At 43.3% G+C, this 12,899-nt stretch overlaps 1 protein-coding gene across 2 annotated transcripts in view; it reads right to left on the reverse strand.

The window, feature by feature from the left end:
• The window catches only part of ULK2 (unc-51 like autophagy activating kinase 2), a 37,908-nt gene that overhangs the window by 6,298 nt on the left and 18,711 nt on the right, over positions 1 to 12,899 (reverse strand). For both annotated transcript variants that reach the window (XR_007629753.1, XM_050321786.1), the window contains exons 11-22: positions 12,756 to 12,806; positions 12,280 to 12,368; positions 11,355 to 11,526; positions 10,404 to 10,467; positions 10,043 to 10,135; positions 6,848 to 6,985; positions 5,659 to 5,804; positions 5,324 to 5,404; positions 2,323 to 2,609; positions 2,000 to 2,193; positions 1,397 to 1,506; positions 684 to 836 (exon numbers count right to left, since the gene is read on the reverse strand). Coding sequence is in view for 1 of the 2 variants with exons in the window: in XM_050321786.1 (XP_050177743.1) it covers positions 684 to 836; positions 1,397 to 1,506; positions 2,000 to 2,193; positions 2,323 to 2,609; positions 5,324 to 5,404; positions 5,659 to 5,804; positions 6,848 to 6,985; positions 10,043 to 10,135; positions 10,404 to 10,467; positions 11,355 to 11,526; positions 12,280 to 12,368; positions 12,756 to 12,806 (1,578 nt within the window). In the remaining variant the exon portion in view is untranslated. The remainder of the gene's footprint in view (positions 1 to 683; positions 837 to 1,396; positions 1,507 to 1,999; positions 2,194 to 2,322; positions 2,610 to 5,323; positions 5,405 to 5,658; positions 5,805 to 6,847; positions 6,986 to 10,042; positions 10,136 to 10,403; positions 10,468 to 11,354; positions 11,527 to 12,279; positions 12,369 to 12,755; positions 12,807 to 12,899) is intronic.

Here is a 12,899-nt window from a genome sequence, read left to right on the forward strand (position 1 = left end):
TTCACTCTAAAAGGCTGTCCCACTGGGTGACAGCGAGTGACAGGTCAGGAGTCATCCCGGATTCCCCTTGGGAGGCTCCCCTTGTTGCTCCTTGCATTGCTGTGTAGAGAATGCAAAGGCTACACCGCAACCAACTGGGACAACTCGTCACACAGACCCTGGGATAGGCCTGACAAGGGTTACAAGGCAGAGGGTCCAACAGTGCAGCCCAAAGGTTGTGCAGTAGTTCACAACAGCACATTGCTGCAGAGTCCTGCTCACCCTGGGCAGATGAAGGCTTTAACCATGAGATCTCTGATATTTGGCAGCACAGATATTTGGGACATGCCAAAGTGCAGTCAGCTCCCACCCTTGTGTGCCGTCTCGAGGACAGTGCACAGGAGCAGCCAAAAATCAGAATTCTGATTTTTCCTCTCCACCTTTGTCACAGAGTTTATACTCCCTGGGGTGGAGTAAAGCTGTGTACACAGGAGGTTACACACTGCTGTATTGTAAATCTGTGCATCTGACCCTCTTTAGGAGGGGAAAGGCAGAAACCATCTGATATTAAGCTCCACTTCACAGAGCAATTTTACTGTATGGCCTGGAGGACCCAGTGCAAGGCAGCAACCAGGTCACCAGCCCAAGAAGTGGACAAGCCTAAATGCTTGAGAACAGTCCACAGCTATCAGGGAAAGCCTTACCTGAGGTGGTTCTTGTTCTGAGGACCATATGGGTGCAGGTAGGAGGGGTGGCACTGCTGGGAGGGGACCCCACAGTAAACATGACAGCCCGAGAACTCGCCCCGCTTCCCATGGATGGAGTGGCCATTGCAATTCCATAGGCTCCTGCTGGAGCTGGGAGGGAAGATTTCAGCAAGTTAGTCCCTATTACATGTAATCACCCCCATAAGTAATTATGTGCAGCAAATTGGAGCACTGCAACACAACATGACCTGGACTAGTTAAAATTTCTGACAGGAAATAAAACAAGCTGAGGGGACATTCTTGGTGATACACAAGAAGAGTCAAGTTTACAGTTTAAAAAAAAAAAATAAATGCAGAATTACATAAACTGGCTTTCCTATGAAATCAGGGGGAATTAGGAAATGAAACAGCCACAAATATTGAATTAAAAATCAAACCAAATCAGAAAAACACAAACCTCTCCAGCCACTACAGGCAATGGAGATATTTCTGTGTTTAGCACAGAAATAGATATTTTTCTGTCTTGGTTATTTTTAAAGCTACGCTAAAGAAATGGAACAAATCCCCTTAAAGATTAAAAAAGCCTTCTGTGCTGAGGCTAAAAATTGTCAGAAGCAATTACTGAAGTTGGAAGCAGAACTGTATCTAGTTGGCTCTCCATAAAATCCTGAGCATATAAGACAGCTTGGATGTATCACTGTGATCCTCACCTGTATCCATCGGCCGCTCTGTGTTCAGGCTGTCTGTACTGCCCTGGTATAACTGGCCCCCAAGGGTAGTCTTTACCTGTTGATCTGACAGCTTCCCAGTACTAACAGACCTGGATAGGAAAACATAAAAATTCCCAAAAAAAGCCATTCAGTAAGATCATCCAACTCGCAACTAAGGATGACTTTCAGATTCTTGGTATTATAGAGAATTTTTCAACAGAAGTAGAGCAAGTATGGAACTCTTGCTGTTTATCATGGATCTCCTAAAACAGAGCTAACCATAAAAATAAAGAGACCTTTTCCTCCTAAAAACTTACATTGCAAATTTTGTCACAGATATTTTCAAGCAAAAAAACTGAGCAGGCTTTTACAGAGGCAATGAAATTCCAGATTCACATAATCAAAACAAAAGGGAAGCAGACAGCAACACAAAAGTGCTGCAGGAAGTCCCTGCTATATTTATAACCCAGTACAGAATGTTTCTGCAGCACACAGCAAACCTCAGCACCCCCTCACAGCTCGCTGTCTCTGCACCTCGTGCAGTGCGCGTTCTGCCCGGTTACCTCCCCAACGTGCCAGGTTACGAACGCTTGCAGTGCCCACCTGCCGAAGGTAGTTTTGCTGTGCTGTTCTCCTGCCTGTTTGTCAGCTCCCTGGGTCGAGTGGAAGTGTGTGAAATCTCTCGGGTCAGCGATATCTTTAGGCTGCAGCGGGGTTTCGGCCAAGCCCTGGCGATTCGCCAGGGCCAGCAAGTTGGAGGACGCTTGAGTTTTGGGTATCTTGAAAGGAGCTGTTGCCTTTAAGGGTCGAGAGCAAGAACACACACAAAAAAACCCCAAGGTTAGAACCCCAAAATATTCTTGGGAATGGTTTAAGGCAGCGTGTTGCCGCTTCACGCTTTACTGACAACAGCAAACTTGACAAACCTTAGTGGGAGAGCCGATGATTGTTGGCAGTGGGGTTTTGAACAGCCAGTCTGAGCTCCTGGGGGAGGATCCCATGTGTTTGGTAGGTGATGTGCCCAGGCTACCTGGCCTGCTTGGCTGTGGAGAATGGCTGTATCCATACCCAGCATAGGATGGGCACACCGGGTCTGAGTGCTGCTTTCTGAGCTTCTGCTTGTTTTGGTAAATATCTGTGAGAGTGGGAGCGCTCTGCAACCTCGCTCCCATCAGAAGTGACTGTGGAGATTGAGAAGGTGGTATTGGAGAACCTGTGGGGATGAGAAACAATAAAGGAAAATCCTGCTCACAGTGCTTGGAAAATGTACCGGTAAAGCCCAAACATTCCAGAGAACAACATTAAACTGAAAGGAGATGGGACTGTAAATATTGAGATATGTTTGATCATTAGCTCACTAGATGGCAAGGAGACTGGACTTAGCCCATGGATTATTTGGACTAAGGCTACAGTACACTGATGAGAAGTTTAAGCTGCCAAATAGGCAAGCTTTCAGGGTGACAGCTGTACTGGCAGCTGCAGTACATCTGGCAACCTGCATCAAGGCAAATAAAGTGGTTGGATTCAGCAGGAATGGCATAACCAACACTGAAATTCCAAGTGCAGTGGCCAAGACTCTTGGTTGAATAGATGTTCCCAAGCCCTGGAATGATATTCTTGCAAACAAGTGCATGAATATGGCATTGCATGTTAATGACTTGTTTTGTGTGCAACGACTTCATTTGCAGACACAGAGGCAGCTCATGTTCCTGCAGGAAAAATAGGTACTGAAGAGAACCAAAATATTCAGATGGAACAGTCTGGGATCACTGCTTTGGACAGTCATTTGGTTTTTAGTCTGTCAAGAGTGAATCTTTTCCAAAAGCTTGCAAAGGAAGCCCACACTTAGGTAGGAGTGCAAAGTTTCTGCTACATCAAATGGAAGAGCTGTAAGTTGTCATTTAATCAGAGGGCTTTGGGGAAATAATCTCTTCTAAACATCTCACCTCCTCAAAGGTGCCCTTCCTCCTTCAAAATGTGGAAGTGTGATGAAACGGTCTGTTCCTTGTATATGTTTTTACATCTCATGATAAGGAACCGGGCAAAGTTACAAATAGTACATAATACTTCAGCTTTATGGTCACAGCTTCCCAGAGAAAATGCCTGCCTGTAACCTCAAAGAACTGACACTGAAGTGACAATTTCACTCATGCTTAAAAACAAAAAAAAGAAAGAGGGCAAAACTGAAAATGAACCATAAAACTAGGGAAAGTTTTTAAAAGCTGGCCATGACAATCTGCTGAGATAAGCTCCGTTTTATAAATGTATGGTCCAAAAAAAAATCACAAACTTCTTGCAGTTTGCTCAGTGAAGTGCCCAGCTCTTAAGACACCTCTTTGAACCTTCTTAAGCCTATGCTTTTGCTGGTTAGGTTTTGAATAAGAGCTACTTCATCTTGATTTCATTCCACCCCATTAAGCAGTGTGTTTTAGAACAGCCTGTCTGCCTGCAGCTCTAGCAGAGGGATTGAGTCTAGTTCTCATTAACTTCCCAGCCAAGAATTTGCTTGTCTGAAATCCCTCTGCTCGTCTGTCTCACGGCACTGACAGTCCTCACCTGTCGTCTCAGAATCAATCTTAAATCTCACTGGTTACTGTTCTAGTGCTGTTGCCACCCCAGGGAAAGCTTCTGAATTAGAAGTGTGTCCTCTGCTGCCACTGGCAGCAAGAACAGCTCAATTAGTTCAGAAGCTGCATTACAACAGAATCTTCAGTCCTTAGTAAAGTCCCAGCACAGATGACCTCACCTCACCCAAAGCAGGAGACTGTTTCCCATACCCACTTAAGTGCTGAGAAACAGGCTCGCTGCAATTTGTGGTATTTTACAAACAGAAATACCACTGCAGTCATTTGAAATTAGGAAACCAAGTCAAGCAGGAAAAGAATGCAGAAAACATATGAAGAAATGAAACATTAAAAACCCTTACACAGCCGTGAGAGCAGTGCTGGGGTATGTTACAAGTACAAACCAAGAGCCCTACAAAATTCTATCCCAAGAAAAGTTGCAACAGGAAAGCCACACACAGTGCTTTGTATTCTCTTCACACACACCCTTTTCACTTTTTAAGAGAAGATGCTGTTTCAAATCCAAGGATCCACTCATTGCTTTTGTTGCTCCTGCCAATGGCACAGCAACTATGAAGGCAAATCATAGAACTTATTCCATATGGATGAAACCATTCCCAGACATGGCTACTCCAAGAAATGAAGGCTCTATCATCTCCAGATGATTTTGGAAAGTGTTTAAATAGGGGAAAGACTCACAATACAATTTCAACACCACATCTTCGAAAGTCAAAGAAGAAAATGCACCCAAAATGTGCACAGAGCAAAATACTATGTTGCTGAATTGCATATTCTTTGCCCAATCCTTCTGGCATTACAGTGCAATTCCATCTTTATCAGTCTCAGAACACCTCCAAGTCCTATTTCTTCCTGATCTTTTTTTTTTCCTGCTGGCATACCATCCTAATTTATGACTTGCAAAGCTCAGTGACTGCTTAGCAACACTAACAGCAGATCCCAGCTGACTTCCTAAGGGAATGACGAAAACGTGTTGCACGCTGTACACTGGCAGTTCCTCCTCCCTCTTCTGAGAACTGGCATGACAGAGCTGGCCTATCAAGACCAGATTCTGAGAAGTATTTTACTACCATTCATTATAAACTATCCCTTTTTAAAGACAGGCTTCATCAGAGTTGCTTTCTCATTCTGAGAAAATGAAACTTTAGGCGCTCTCTTACTGAGTGGGGAATTGGTTCTGGGGAAAGGTGTCACACAGTCCACAACTGGGCTGTTTGCACAAAAACCTCAGTGCACCACTCACTCATTAACCTTACTAATGTGTGTTGGTTGTTCCTTCCCCTTCACAAAACGCTCCAGAAGCTCTATCAAAATAGTTCTGGTTGCATTGTCCAGAGTCACCCACCTGAGAAGTTCCTGCTCCTTGATTCATGTCCTTGAAGTTGTCCACAACAACAGTGTCCAAGCTGCTCAGGTATGGTTCCAACTATGCAAACAAAACCAAAACGTGAATTTACACTCTATATTTCACCTACAAGTGAAGGTAAAGCAAGTGAAAACCTATTTAGTTTACTACTGCGAGTAATTTAACAGAAATTATTTCTGCACATAATTTAACAGGAACTATCGTGACCTAGTTGGGCAGATTGGGGTTTTGAGGTAATTTCAAGCAAGGTGGACCATTCTGAATTACTGTTCCAGATAAAGCTTTTACTAATTGCTAGGAATTTATGGGCTTACCTAGTGGTGAAGGAGAATATGGCCTGGAAGATCCTGTGGACAACCTGCGCCCAACGCCCTGGGCAGTGTCAGCTGGCACTGGAGAGCACGAGCCCATCTTCATGAACCCCATTGGGCTGGTGTTGGAGCGTCTCACAACTCCAGCCCTGCAAGGTGAAAAGAATGGTTACACACACTGTGGTAACTGGTTCCTGGAGACAAGCTTCAGAATCCCCTGAGAAGAATGATCAGTAAAGAAAATACTGATATTTAGAAAGGAGGCTTAGATGTTGAAGCTTATTAACCTAATAACTTAAGCCAAGCTTCCTGTAATGAAAATAATTGAGATTTAATTCCATTTGCTTATATAGACTTTTTAATTTTCAGTGCCATAATAATCTGTTAACTAGAGAACATTAAAACAGATATTCCTTAGTACACTCTAAACTTGATAACCCAAATTTTAATTTCACAATCAAGTGAAATGCATTGCTGCAAATGCCCATTTTTTAATCAGCAATGACTCTGCCAAAGTTTTCATATTGGGTCTGGGGTACAGGTCAGAGAACTGAAAACAGATTTTTTAAGGTAAAGGCCTTTCCCTGAGAGTAGCAACTATCACCAAATCAGAGATCCTGAAAAAATACGCAAGAAACCCTGGGTTTTGTTTTTGTAAAAATCTCCAGAGTTCTGAGTACTCTGTTTATGAGACTTTGACCTTCACCATCCCGATCCTGTAGATCACAAGGCAGAGAATAAGCCTGGCTCACTAGAGCTTTGTAACAGGACAAGCTGCCTCACTGGCATGCCAAAAATTGTTTCCTTGATATTCTACAGAACAAAGCATTCATCTCATCATTACATGTGTGAAAACAAAACATAACTTACTGCTGACCTTCTAATTTATGATGTAATGCCATGCAATGCACAAAGAGGAATAAAAAAGCCAGACAGACTTCATCTTTTTACCTTCTCGTGTTGCATTTGAGTGAAAGAACAAGCTCATTTTGTTTTCATGGCATATTTCAAGTGCCCATCCAACAATCTTGAGATTGTGAAGGGCTATTATTTGTTACCACTGAAACTTCTCTTTAGCGTGTTTTTGTGCAGGGGGAAAAAAAATATGACATCAGCAAGAAGGCACGGACATCTGTCAGGGTAGAGACACAAAGCAGAAGCAAGAGAAAGGAGCTCAAAAGCCCAGACTGACCTCGGTGATCCGTGGGGGTTGGACACGGGGCTGGCAGTAGAGGAGAGGTTCTGCTCTATGCGCTGGTAATTCCGGAGCTGGGTGGGAACCGGGATAGGCGCCGTCTCGCTGCGGGGGGACACCGAAGGCTGACAGTGCCTGAAGTTGGAAGGTGTGGAGACAGGAGATGAATACAGGCAGACAGGTCTCTCTCAGAATTTTGCAGCTGTTGAAATCTCAAGAAAACGCAGGTAACAGGCAAACAAACTCCTTCTGCACTCCCTGTGTGCTGCGATCTCGGCTTGCCCTGAGCACTGCACTGCAGTACCGTGGGGAGGGAGGTCAGGAACTGCTCACTGCCACCTGCCTTCCCCACACTGGCTGGGATCAGGTGGAGCTGGGAGTGCAATCCAGGCTGGAACCCTCCGTCACGCACCACAGCGATCCCCAGATCCCTCTGACTTCCTGCCAGCTCCGCTCGCTGTTTACCACACTTCAAAATAGCGTTCTAGGAAAACCCAGTGAGCCAGGAACAGGAAGTTCAGCAGCAGGGCTGGAATGTGGACAAAAGCCACTAAAGCACAGTGAGAGATATCCCCAGAGACACCGTGAGCTTTGCAAAAGGAAAACATGTTATGTAACCAAGCCCTGACAAAAGGACCAAAACCACACACCTGAACGTTAATCCACAGACTCCAAGTGCAGCTCAGCACAATCCAAGTTCAGCTGCAGTGTCAGTGACCTGGATTACCTCAGTGTGCTGCCTGATAAGGGACTCAAACTCACTGCATGTGATCAGTTACCAACACTTTTACAGGAAGACAGAATTCAACGGAAAGAATTTCAAACAAATCGGCTTTTCCAAAGATAATCAGTTTAGTATCTGGTCCATTACTGACCGTGTCTTCAAAGAAAGGGTACATATTCTTAGAAGAAATGTGAAAAAAGTTCTAGAAGACAAGCAGTTACAGCAATCACCACACAGCCACAGCTGAACAGAAAGCTGGGTTTCTGACTCTATTTGTCCTATTCTTTTTGCTACCTCCAAAAATGAAATATTACTTCCTAATACGCACAGAACTTCCTTAACAAAAGAAAATAAGTTTGTCCTTCTATTGCCACCCAGTTTCTGGATACCACAGAGCAATTTGGAAGTGGGCTGTGGGCACACAGTCAGCAGAAAGCCTGAAAGCTTCCAGGCAAGGAGAAGGTTTCTCACAAGTGGAAACCACCAGAAGGCTGTGGGAAACCTGCCATGACTAACACAGCCCACTGAGGGTGCACAGGGAGGCTCCCAGGGCAGGACCCCCCAGGAGAGGGGAATCAGATGTCAATTAAAGTGTGGTGGTGACACTGAGGAGACCATGAAGGTACTTTAGTTTTCAAAGAACTCAGCATGGCAAAGACCTTCCCCTGCTCTCCACAGCCCTGCAGGTATGTCCAAGCAAGCTCCTGAGCTCTGAGCTAACTGGAGGCAGCAGTGCTGGGAGGAACAGCCCCATCAGGGCTCAGAGCTCAGTTCTGGCCAGGCACCCTCCAGTCTGATGTGGTTTGTTACCAGTCAGAGAAAATGCAGTACAGATGTGTGCAGAGCTGCATGCAAATCTTGTTTCTCCGAGATCCAGAGGATAAAATTAGCAATAAACCACAGGAGAGTGAACCACCTCGACCTGCTCTGCCCGTTCTGGCTGGAGACCGAGAAATGCAACAGCTTCTTCTGTGTGACATAAAACAGCATAAAACCACGAGCACAACTCACTCAGTTTGATCAGCTAACCAGAAAAAATCACCATTTCACAGGTCATAACCTTTTGTAAAAAAAAAAAAAAATGGAAAAAAAACCCCTAAGCCACAAAAACAATGAAAGAACACTACTCAGGAAATAAAAAACGAAAACCCCAAACTAAAAGCAGCATCCTCTAGAATACCAGACACACACTCTGCTTTCTTCAGATCATGCCCCAAGCAGCCCTGAACTCAGTTACTGAATTTACTCAACCAATAATTAAATCAGTGTTATAGTGCAAACACAGAGTGTGAACAGCAGGCACCTGTTTCCAATCACATGACCATTTAGCTCTTAACTTACTAATGTACAGGTAACATAACTGGCATATTTTCATAAAACCTGCAGCTCTTCAAACTCTGCCTGACACAATGTAAAATAGCAAATTGCAGTGTACTTACAACACATTGTACATGGCCAATTCAGAGCAAATGGATCTTTACAAACCCCATTATCTGCCCTTAAACATGACCAGTAAGACTAAAAGCTGTATTGACAGCCCCGTGTCAGCAGATTTCACAAACTGCACAAAGATCAGCACAAAGTAGCAAACTTTCCTTGTGACAAGCATTTCTAAACAAATAATGCTGACTTGCAGCCCTCCAGTATGGCATGAGCCAAAAATACACCCAACATAATGGCTTTATTCCCCAGTTAGCCACTCATCCTCCCTCTGTTTGTACTGAAAACGTTATGAAATGCATCACTTGATCAAATGACACATCTAACCCTTCTGTTAGATATTACATGAGTAGTTAAACACCATGATTAAGCTTTACATTTTCCAATATAATACAGGAAAGAGTCCAGGCACCACTGATGACAATCAGTTCTATGTCTAGCAAGCAGAAACTTAAGCCCACAGTCATGTGGGAGAAAGGGGACTAATTACCAGTCCTGCTGGTGGAAAACCTGCAATGTATGTTTAGCTCTTTCATGTGACTTCTTTGGTATCTTGTGAGACACAAACATGAAATTCACAGTAATCACTTGCACAAAAGCCACACCCAGTGACCAGAGACAAGCCAAGCCAGCCACGAGACACAGATCCACAGCAATCTGGGCTTTCAAAGTTCCTCTTCTCTTACAACTACTTCTTAAAATATATCTGCATTCAGCATTTTGACTCACTACATGAAGGCTGTGCTGTGCTTCATACCACCAAAGAAGACAAGTCAGTTATGTCTCTGAAGTTTCTGCTTTTAAACAGCTCAAAATTTAAACAAACTCTCTTTCCTTAAGGAAATCTTTTGGGGATGCACCAGGGATTGCATGAAGCGTAGAGAGGCTGGGAAAAAAAAGAGGTCTGGCTTCTACTTCAGTCCAGTTTCCAGCAGACATCCACAATTAAAAGAAAACAAACAACCCAAAGTATTTAGCAGCAGAAAAACTATTTAAAAGAGGAGAAGTCCTAAGGCTACATCACACACCTGTTGGCTGTACCAGAAGCAGTACTTCGAGAAGAGGCTGAGGATGGTTTCTGTACAGTTCCTGAGCTTCCAGAAATAGTTAATGGTGACTGCCTGTGAAAACAAAAACACTGTTAAAAGACAGGTCCTCACAGCAGAGACACCCCCTACTTGGAAACAAAACTTCCTGAATTCGAGCTTTATCGAATTGTTTAGATATTTATATTAATAAATATATATTAACTTCACCTCGACTCCAAGAAAAGCCCACACAGCTGCGAAAACCCGTCAGTGCCAAAAGCCCACCCCACAAACCCCTTCTGCAGCTGCAGCCCCAACTTTAGACCACAGACTTCTTTTGGAGAAAGCCCAGCACACCTACCCTCCTCCACACATCAAGAACTCGCTGGAAGCCCTCCTGCCAGCTGCTCCCAACGGCATGTCATCTGCAGCAACAGAACACATGGAAAAGCCACGTCATCAAGCAGAACCTTACAGAAAAATGAACCTCCAGTATTACTGTTGTAGGGGAAAAAAAAAAAATAAAGCTTCTGTGAACGTACAAAAGTTTTCCACAAACTGGGTTTTTGTGGGAAAATACCTCAAATGTGACCACCAACAAAAACATAACTGGGGAAGGGAGTTATTTAACAAGTTATTTTGTTGGTTGTTTGTGGGTTTTTTGCCATGCTAATTATAATAATTCTGAAATAAAATCCATTGTTTAAGACTACAAGACATCAGCACTGGGATGTTCACAAAAATAGCCCTTCAGGCACTAATTTTAGTCGAATATTTAACACAAGTTGGTGGCACTGAAGTCAGCTGACTGTGCAGTTCAGGGTGGGACGATGTTGTAAAATGGGAACGTGGTACATCCAAGTCTTTCTCTCGTATAAGCTCAGTCTGATGCCCCACCTTTTATGTTTATGTTTTTACCTGCAGTTGTTTATTATCTAAAGCTGTACAGCATGAGCTGTTCAGTTAGTCTGGAGGAAACAAAGTGCCTGCCTCCACTAAGAGAACCCTTGGGCCTCTTATCAGCAGTTGTTTACAGCTGACTCTCTTCTTCTACTGCCAAACCCCAATATTTTCCATGACTCTGAATCACCTCGGTATCTTTGGCATATCTGGTTGTTCAGCTGAAGGTGAAACTGTCCCAGATGGACACGCAGTACCAAAGAGTTTCCCTCCAAAGAGCAATCAAACTAAAGAAATTCATTTCATTGTGAATTCAGACACATTTAGAGAAGAGAGAGCCAAAGAGTAACAGGATATAAACATGTTATGGGTGGAAATCGGTTTAAAATGTAAAAATAAGGAAGGTTCTTACATGAGTGGTCTGAAGAGATGTTGTGTGGGACAAGGACAAAGTCATCTGTGTCACAAGAGGAGTTCTTGCTACTGGTACTGGCAGAGTCTTTAGAGACTTGCAGATAGTTAGGAGGACCCAGTGGAGGGGAAGACAAATTTTCTTCTTGAATGTGCTGCATGTCTGGCAGAGACTGGAGGGGGTGGAAGGAAAAAGAAAGTAAGAAAAACACTGTAAATGCAGTGATTCAGAAAGTAGAAATGCTCTTTAACTATGAAGCTTCCAAAGTAAGAATCAACACTAGCTTTGACCAAAGGGAAAAAACCAACAAAACCAATCAACTAACCAAAACAACCCCCCAAAATCAGCCTAGATTTAAGTTTTTAGAAATACCAAATTTATTTCAATATTCCAATATTTCAATCGATATTTCAATTTGGAAATTTCAAACACTGGATAAAGCTGCAGTGTTGATTTAGACAGTCCTCTACTGATTAGGTTGTGAGTTTAAACAACTGTGATTTATTTAATCATGCCTGATGATACAGATGTACCTCTTCCAAATGACACATCAGACTGAAGGCCCTGGCTTGTAATAAGGGGCCTTAGCCAAAAAGGCCAATTCAAAATCTATCTGTAACAATCATTACACTGCAAACTATAGTAGCATATCTACAGATTTGCTGTTCCAGCATGTGATATGTATTTCTGCTTTAACAAAAAAGAACAACAAAAAAACCCCACAGAGTGGAACACAAGAAGCAAGAGAGAACCAAAATGCTGAAGGCATTCTAGCAAAAGACAGGGGCATTCCTTGCTCTTTGCTCTTAAAACAAGACAGTTGACACTGCTCAAGAATTAAAAGACCTAAAAAAATTTAGGAGTTTTAGTTTAAACATTACAGAAAGTATTTTCTAGAGATTGTTCTGTAACACAGAGAACTTACTGGGGGAGAAGCAAAGCGGCAGGAAGGGGAGCTACCACAGGAACTGCCAGAGACTGAGCCTGGGTACGTGGGCACTGGTACAGGACAAGCTGGAGGAGGAAAACCCAGAGGGAAAAAAAAAAAAAAAGAGAAAAAAAAAAAGGGGATTAAGATTTTGAAAGGCTGAATTTCAAACAAATTTCCTCACTGCTGCTCATTCATAAACCTTACACGAGTTCTAAGCACAGCACATCCTCAGTCACACCGGGGGTATTTGAGTTCAGCTGAAACGTCAAAGGAACGAGTAAATAAGTATCACATTTCCATCTGGCATAATACAAGAAAGGATTCAACACTCAGGCTCACAATAGAGCAAAACAACAGGCAGACTGAGGAAAATGTCTCATAAACACTTAGTGTGATATTTGGCAGATCCTTCTCCCTTCCAGCCCCCAACATTCATCATTTACACAGATAAGTGGAAAACCAAAACTTACATTTTTTGACTGTTGAAACGTGATCCAGGAAAGGGTGGTTGAAAAATGCTTCTGTGGAACAAGAAACAACCACCACTGTGAGTAAATGTACAACTGACAGGATTTACAGACTATATTGCAGAGGGTGATAAACGGTTGCCTTCC

Source organism: Myiozetetes cayanensis, unplaced genomic scaffold (genome assembly GCF_022539395.1).
Source record: "Myiozetetes cayanensis isolate MyiCay16 unplaced genomic scaffold, myiCay2020 scf27, whole genome shotgun sequence".
Taxonomy (NCBI): Eukaryota; Metazoa; Chordata; class Aves; order Passeriformes; family Tyrannidae; genus Myiozetetes; species Myiozetetes cayanensis.